We start from the raw sequence: 8,636 nt of genomic DNA on the forward strand, positions 1-8,636 counted from the left end.
GCAATCAAGTCAGCAGCCTGTAAGAAAAATGTGGCAATTTTTCCAGACTCAGATATTGCAAAGAATACGGCTGTGTTTGTGGAAAACAAATCCATTCAAACAGAATATATTCATTGTTTTACTTGCATAATTTGGACACTTTTTTTTTTTTCAGGGTTGGTTGGATTTTGTATTTAAATCTCAACTAACTCTTATCACCGCAGTAGTATTCCCGTATTGTACCGTACAAACATACACTTTGTCCTACATGTGGCTTGTTGGCACCTAGTCACCCAATACGCAGCACTACTTCTCATATTTTCGGGGGGGATGCAGTCCCTCCCTCCAGCCTCCAGGGTTCTCGTTACTCCTGAACACTCCCCAATGACTCTTTAAAGCGAGCTAAAAAAAACACTCTGGCATCAGCCACCCTCCACACACACTCTCTCTCTCTCCACCCCCCCCCCCCCTTCATCCTGCTCTCCCTCTTTCAGCCCCCTTTCCCTCTTCCATTTCTTCCTCCTCCAGATTGCTTTTGATTAAAGCTAAAAGCTGAGGAGAAAACAGCTTTACACCAACGCAGCTATATTTATCCTGCCAAACACCCCGGCACCACCAGGGAGAGAGGGAAAATGTGGGTCCGCCACATTAAGTGCTGTTCCAAACCAACGAGTGTGGAGGGGAGTGGGTTATCAAGCTATCAAACAGTGAGTCTGCAGCGGTGCTGACTGGAGACCGGTCTCTACCTGACCGGAGTCACGCTGTGTCCGTCCGTCAGGAAACACGCTATTTAAGTAGTTCCAGCAAACATCCACTGATAAACTGCGATGTTAACAACCTCATGATAACCTCATATGTTTTTAACTTAGGATCATACCTGTGTTTAGTCTAGAAAAAGGTAAATGTGTGCATTTTATTATAAAGTTGTGTATATTTACAGACCGTTGCAAAAATTAAGCTTATAAACATCAGGTTTAAAACTAATTAAAGATGTTTGGAGTTTTATTTTAGTTATTCATTTTTATTTTTTTGTCAAAGAGATGCTGATTTGAAACCGTTGTTACATACAATTACGGAATTTCCTGTTTCTGCCGGAGAGGGGGAGGCCGTCCCAAAGCTTGCCGCTGTATTTACTCCCTCCATCTGACGGGAGGGAGCCTTCGCCATTTCCGTAACTGTCTCCATTCACGTTGGTTTCTAAAGCGTAAGGCTCAAGGGTTGAATCCTACCTGATTAAAGGGACTTCTGGAGGCTGGGGTCTAAATCCCACTCATGACAGAGATTTATTTTGTGGTGTAGAATTAGCAAGTTAAAGTCCCTGAATGACCAAGAGGATTGCCCTAGACTAGAGCAAGGCACCAGACCCCACACTGCTCTAAGGGTGCTGTGTGCAGTGGTGAAAAGTAATTTGAGGTACTCATACTTTACTTGAGTATTTCAATGTTTTGCTCCTTTGTACCTTTAGTTACTTTGCACATTTGGATTAATGATGTGAGATATAATCAACACTTAAAAATACTTTAGTTTCACCTTGTGTAAATATTAACAAGCTACCCTGCAGTATACAAAGTCATTAAAACTAGCTGCACCTTATACATTGACACTTAACATTAGGAGACTCCAGTTGAAAATGATTCAATGACCTCCCTTTGTCAGAGTTAGTAGTGTGACAGTAAATAATAATGTTACTTGGCAATACTGAAAGAAAAAAAGCTCTTACTAGTGAATTATACCAGGAATGTTGGTAAAACATTACCACAAAAAATAAGCAGCACTGAAAAGCAGCATCTCATGGGGCAATTGTTAATAATAAAGGGTTAGTATTGATCGGAAATGTCCTAGCCCACCTGACAAATAACCTGCACATTTCTTGATAATCAATTGTCATAAATGTTTCATGCAAAAATACCAGAAAATGTTGACATCAGACCCTTGGAGTTTGGAGATGGACTGACTGAAAAAACAGTCAGCAATTAAAAAGATGAATCTATAATATATTGTGCAGATAAATTAATCACACATATTTTTTAAAGTTACTCATTCCCTACAAAAAGTTAGCCTTCCAAAATTACAGTGGTCTATTATAGAAATAAAGCCAAAACAAACCACATGACTTCAATCATTTATTTAGAAAAAACATTAACAAAGCAATATATTGTTCTCCCTAACATATATAACCACATTGGGAATATGTATATAATAATATAACTTTGCCTTCTCCAAACAAAAAGGTGTCTTGTAAACACCATATCCATATTCTGCAATACAAAGTCAGCAACTCACAAGGTAACTGGAATAATGAAAGTTAAGAGAACTTAGAATTTAACATAGAATGAACACAATTATTATGCCGTTCCTCTGTGCTCATGCCATTCGGTGAAGCAATTCCTGTATGGCATCAGACACAGCGGAACCTCGCAACTCTGGCACATCCAAGACGTCTTCTGGCGCTTCCCCCGGTCTCTGCACAGGCTGCACTGCACATTCCCAACAACCTGGTACCACTTGGTGGGCTTGATGACCACAGGAAGGTGATTCCATGATGTTCCGCTTGGCCTGTATATCTTTGGTTTGCTCCATGCCGGGTACCTCCTTCGTATGTATCCCCTTCGGCTACAATAGTGGCAGCCAAACCTGCATTGCCCGGAAACAGGTCTTCTGAAACCACAGTTTTCTCTGTAGTAGTTTGATGCAGCAGCTCCCCTGGCCCGTGGACTTCTTTGGGGTGATGTTGCAGGGGGAGAAGGTGCAGGAAACAACAATTGTTCTTCCTTTGTATCTACAGGATCCTTCTCATCTGGACTGAAACTAAACATACAGGCAAGGCGGAAAGGCAGGAATTTAATTTAATATAAAACTGTAACTGGCATTGCAACAAGAAACTTCTTCATATGCTACGACAAAAATAAATGCAGGCAAAATATACTTAAAGTACCAAAAGTACTCATTATGCAGATTGGTCCATTTCAGAATAATATATTATATGTTTTAATTATAATTATTGATCATGTAAGTGTTATCAAAGCTGGTAAAGGTGCAGCTAGTTGTAATGACTTTGTATACTGCAGGGTAGCTTGTGAATTGTACTCAAGGTGTCAAGACCTTTAAAGTGTTGATTCTATTTCCCATCATTAATACTAATTATTAATGAAAAGATAATAAAGAAATAAACTAAATGTAGTGGAGTAAAAGTACATTGTATACCTCTGAATTGTAGTGGAAGAGAAGTACAAAGTAGCAAAAACAAATATAAATACTTAATAAAGTACAAATTGCTTGAAATTGTACATGAGAACAGTACTGCAGTGAATCTAATTAGTTACTTTACACAACTGTAAAGAGCCACGTGACGCTAATAATATAACGGTGGCGTTTACTTAAAAAAAACATGCGTAGATGAAGGTAGCCTACTGCTAGCTAGCCAGAACATGCAGTCATTTCACTTAATTACGAAAACGTCAATTCCACCTGTTGTGGGTAAATGTAACACACTGGAAATGTGCGTTGACAAACTCACATTTCTCCCAGCTCCCTCGGTGACTCACTCCGTGATACCCCTGGAGAATTCTGCATGTCAGTAGTACTGTATTCAAACCGCCTCTCGGTGTGGCGGACGGCGTAGCATTCATCCCATGTGGGGTTTTCAGATATATTGTCCAGAAAAATTCGAAGGTTGTTGAAACGTGTGGACATTTTGGATAAAGTAATCAAGTACAATGCTTGGACTTGCGCGTGTCCTGCTGCTTATCTGACGGATCGACCTCTGACCTGATGAGGTCACTCTTTAAAACATTTTGTATGTAGGCCTAGCTCAGGGGTGCCGAACCAGTTATCCTATATAACCAGGGGTGCACATAACTGGTACGCAGGTACGCATGCGCGGCAACAATCTCAAATGCGTACCGTCACTTGTGTCACAAAGCGCATTTGCATACCGACGTACTTGTGAAGCTTTTCCAGAATGCGGTAGGATCACCGTCTCCATGTGCACAGACAGGGCTGCTGTTAACGTCGGTCTGTACAACGGAATTGTGCCAAAACTACGCCAACCGGCTGCGGAGGAGACTCCCCCCTTCACTGGAGAACTGCGCTAAAACAGCTGATCACAACGTTCACGCTCTGTGGTCACGAAGTACTCCACTGACCGCCCCGTCGACTTTCCTGAAGTACTCCACACTAGCACCCCCCCCCCCACCCCTGTATATAACATAATCTTCCTGTGCCAGAATAATGCACTTGAACGCATCAAAGCGCTGTGATTGGCGTGACCCCATGTGTCGGGGCGTGGCTGGTGGGCAGCAGAGCCCTAGAGAGATAGGGCTCTGGAGCATGGATGTATAATAAGAACTGGATACAGCGTGGGAGGCGGGGCCTCATTCATTCCTATGAGAGCTGCTCGTTAGCGCATGATGATCAAATGGCCCAACTTTTGAGAGAGTGAAACGTCACAGATTACCCAGCATGCCTGAGAAGTACCCGTATGTGCACTCATAGAGCATGCACAACTTTAACCAAAATGCTCGTTCACATCAAGCACGTCAATTTGCGTACACGAAACAGCACCGCGCGTTCATGACAGCATGGTAATGGGTTGTTGTTATCATGGATTTGATATGAACGAGGCGGCAGTTAGCAGCTAGCGGCTAGCTAGTAATGATGCTAATGTACACATCAATCGTTATGTACTTATATTACGCTGTAACAGGATCTAGTGATATCCAACAGAGCTTCATTTAGCATGAAATAATTATTGCACTGTATATATATATATATATATATTAGGGCTGTCAAACGATTACAATTTTTAATCAGATTAATCACAGCTTAAAAAGTTATTAATCATGATTAATCACCATTCGAACTATGTCCAAAATATGCCATTTATTTATGCATATTGTTGTGGGAATGGAAAGATAAATGAAAGAAGGCGGATATATCCATTTAACATACAGTATCTATGTTATTATAACATTTTTCTGCGTGTCAAAATGAAAGACAACCCACACACCTATCAATCATCAAACCGTGGGGTCTTAATTCATTACGTTGTGGTGACACGTTATTGGACATAATTCACCTTGCTTATTGTGTTGCCACACGGACCCTTTAGTGGGGAACACCTGTAGCTTTAGCTGCCATTCCTGCTAGCTCATCAGGCAGAGCAGTGCATGTGTTAACCTCTCTGAAAGTAATGGATAATAAAGATTGGAACTCCATTCTTAATACACCGCCTCCGACTCTCTTTTCACGGCACTACACTGGTGACCCTGACTTTTCCGAGAAAGTTTCCGGAAAATTAACGAACATGGCTGAGCGCGATGTTTTCATAAAGCTGCCGGAATTCTGGGAGCACGGCATGGAGGCATGGTTCGCACACGTGGAAGCACATTTCACCTGCCGACAGGTCCGTGACGGGGACCTAAAATACTACCATGTGGTAGCAGCGCTGGGGAGCTCCACGTCGTCCAGGTTGGTGGGATTCATCGCAGCCCCCCCACATCATGGCAAATATGAGGCGATTAAGGCCCTTCTCCTTAAGACATTTAGCTTATCTGCTAAGGAGAGAGCCCGCGAGATACTTGACATTCAAGGCCTAGGAGACAGCAAGCCATCCCAGCTAATGGAGAAAATGCTAAATCTGCTAGGGGGGGAAGATCCCCGGATTTTATTCACGGAGATTTTCCTGCGTCACTTGCCTCCCCGGGTACAGACGGCGCTGGCCAACACGCCTGTCACGGAGCCCCGTGCTTTGGCTGAGGAAGCGGATCGTTTTTTCCTGGCTACGCAACAGCCCGGGGCAGAGACGTTAGCCGCGACGCTCAGCGGCCCACCGGCAGTCAAGAAAGCGTGGCGGAGGCCGGACACGGCTGTGGCTAGCCGGCGTGGAGACGCCGGAGAGTGCGTTTACCACGCACGTTTCGGGACAAGGGCGAAGAGATGCATCGCTCCGTGCAGCTACAAACCCCCGGGAAACGGAGGGGCCGGCGCTCAGTAGTGGCTTTGAGCGTCTGCGGCACGTGCAGGCTCCTCTTCGTCAGTGACAGCGTTTCGGGGAGCTTGTTTCTGTGTGACACGGGCACTCAACGGAGCGTAGTTCCAGCGTGAGTGAAGACGTCGCCCGTGGGGGGCACGGACCGCGATTGACGATGGCTAACGGCAGTCCCATTCGCACGTACGGCGTGAGGCCTATGTGTTTGTGCATCGGAGGACAGCGTTTCAGCTGGGATTTTGTGACAGCGGACATTCTTTTCCCCTCCTCGGAGCGGATTTTTTGTGTGCTCATGGACTCTTAGTGGACGTTAAGAATAGGCGTTTGGTTGATGCCTTAACGTCAACCAAGCGTTAATATATCAGAGAGTGCGGGGCTGCGCTTGGAGGACGTGGTGTTCGGCGACGCGGGCATTACTCTCCTGTGTGACGTCTCTACGGGCCTGGCGCGGCCTGTCGTCCCTGCCAGCTGGAGGCGTCCTGTGTTCGAGGCTGTGCACGGCCTGTCACACCCGGCGTTAAACCTTCGGTGCGTTTGGTAGCGGCGAAGTTCGTTTGGCAAGGACTGAAAAGGGACGTGAGGACTTGGGCCAGGGAGTGCGTGGCTAGTCAACGCGCTAAGGTGCACCGCCACACGAAGGCCCCGTTGGAGCGTTTCCTGGTGCCTGAGAGGAGGTTTGATCACGTCAACATTGACCTGGTTGGTCCGTTGCCTTCCTCTCAGGGGTTTTCCTACCTCCTCACCATGGTGGACAGAACGACCCGTTGGCCGGAGGCGGTTCCGCTCGTTTCCACATCAGCCGCAGACGTTGCCCAGGCCTTCATTGCAACGTGGGTGTGTCGTTTTGGCACCCCGTCAGACATTTCCTCAGACAGGGGCTCTCAGTTCACGTCCGAGCTCTGGAACGCTGTGGCAGGCGGTTTGGGGGTTAAGCTGCACAGGACTATCGCTTACCACCCTCAGGCTAACGGCCTCTGCGAGCGCTTTCATCGCTCCATGAAGGCGGCCCTCAAGGCCGGCCTTACGGACGGTAACTGGGTCGACAAGCTGCCCTGGGTGATGCTGGGCCTGAGGACCGCACCTAAGGAAGATCTGCAGTGTTCTACAGCGGAGATGGTTTTACGGTCAGCCGCTGAGAGTTCCGGGGGATTTCCTCCCAAATGCATCGGCTCCCTGGTCGGCGTCGGCCCAGCGGGCTTTCCTGCGTGACGCCGCTGAGGCCTTTGCTCCGATCCCTACTACTCAGCACGGTACTCAGGTGTCCCAGGTTCCCGCAGAGCTCCGCTCGGCGGAGCACATGTTCATCCGGCACGATGCGCACAGAGGCCCCCTGCAGCCCCCTTATGATGGGCCTTTCCGGGTCTTGGAGCACGGGGACAAGCACCTGGTGGTCGACCTGGGTGGCAAGGCCGAGCACGTCTCGGTGGACCGGGTGAAGGCTGCTCACCTGGACTTGGACCAGCCTGTGGTGCTGGCTCGACCTCCGCGACGGGGCCGCCCCCCGGCCTCGTCCCCTGTCACGGATTTAAGACCTGTTGTTCCGGTCCCTCCCCTTCCCGTGCTCAGGAGTCGTGGGGGTCGGCGTGTCGTTCCTCCCCGCCATGCTGATTTTGTTTAGTATGAATTCTGGGGGGGCTTGTGTGGTGACACGTTATTGGACATAATTCACCTTGCTTATTGTGTTGCCACACGGACCCTTTAGTGGGGAACACCTGTAGCTTTAGCTGCCATTCCTGCTAGCTCATCAGGCAGAGCAGTGCATGTGTTAACCTCTCTGAAAGTAATGGATAATAAAGATTGGAACTCCATTCTTAATACACCGCCTCCGACTCTCTTTTCATGGCACTACAACGTGTTGATTTCTATCAACGGGGGAGTACTTCAGGAAAGTCGACGGGGGGGGGGGCTAGTGGAGTACTTCGTGACCACAGAGTGTGAACGTTATGATCAGCTGTTCTAGCGCAGTTCTCCAGTGAAGGGGGGGGGAGTCTCCCTCCGTAGCTGGTTGGCGTAGTTTTGGCACAATTCCGTTGTACAGACCGACGTTAACAGCAGCCCTGTCTGTGCACACGGAGACCGACTCTGTCGTCCGGTGATCTAACCGCCTTCTGGAAAAGCTTCACAAGTACGTCGGTACGCAAATGCGCTTTGTGACACAAGTGACGGTACGCATTTCAGAGAGATTACGCACATAACCTGCGTACCAGTTATGTGCACCCCTGTACTACAGCAAAAGTATTCTCCGTCGGGACTTCCTGCAACAACACCACGCCGTTATCAAAGATGTTCTATTGAGAAGACGATCACTACGTGACAAAAGTTTTCAAAACCGTGGCTACTGAAATCAATCTTACTAACTGCTGTCTGTGCAATTTACTCCGCGCGAGTTGGCAGACTTTATTTGCTTCCTTTAACATCATTTTTCATGGTGGGGCTAAGCCATTTCTTGGTATGGGTGTAGCCTACCCCAGCCATACCCTGGCGCTGCCACTGGTGGCACGTATGGGGCGGGCCATTCTGCACATGCGTTAAATGCGTTAAATATTTTAACGCAATTAATTCAAAAAATTAATTACCGCCGTTAACGCGATAATTTTAACAGCACTAATATATATATATTAGTGCTGACTTCAAAATATCGTCGACGACATATTTCCGCGTCGACGCG

General features: G+C 47.2%; 1 protein-coding gene across 1 annotated transcript; it reads right to left on the minus strand.

Moving 5' to 3' along the window:
- Positions 1-2,149: 2,149 nt before the first annotated feature.
- On the minus strand, positions 2,150-3,773 carry LOC117550252. The gene is made up of 2 exons (XM_034222643.1): positions 3,497-3,773; positions 2,150-2,787 (listed from the first exon to the last, which is right to left on the minus strand). The coding sequence occupies exons 1-2, from the start codon at positions 3,670-3,672 to the stop codon at positions 2,325-2,327; spliced, it is 639 nt and encodes a 212-aa protein (XP_034078534.1). The 5' UTR covers positions 3,673-3,773; the 3' UTR covers positions 2,150-2,324.
- Between the last annotated feature and the right edge of the window lie 4,863 nt (positions 3,774-8,636).

The sequence above is a fragment of the Gymnodraco acuticeps genome, unplaced genomic scaffold (genome assembly GCF_902827175.1).
Source record: "Gymnodraco acuticeps unplaced genomic scaffold, fGymAcu1.1, whole genome shotgun sequence".
Lineage (NCBI taxonomy): Eukaryota > Metazoa > Chordata > Actinopteri > Perciformes > Bathydraconidae > Gymnodraco > Gymnodraco acuticeps.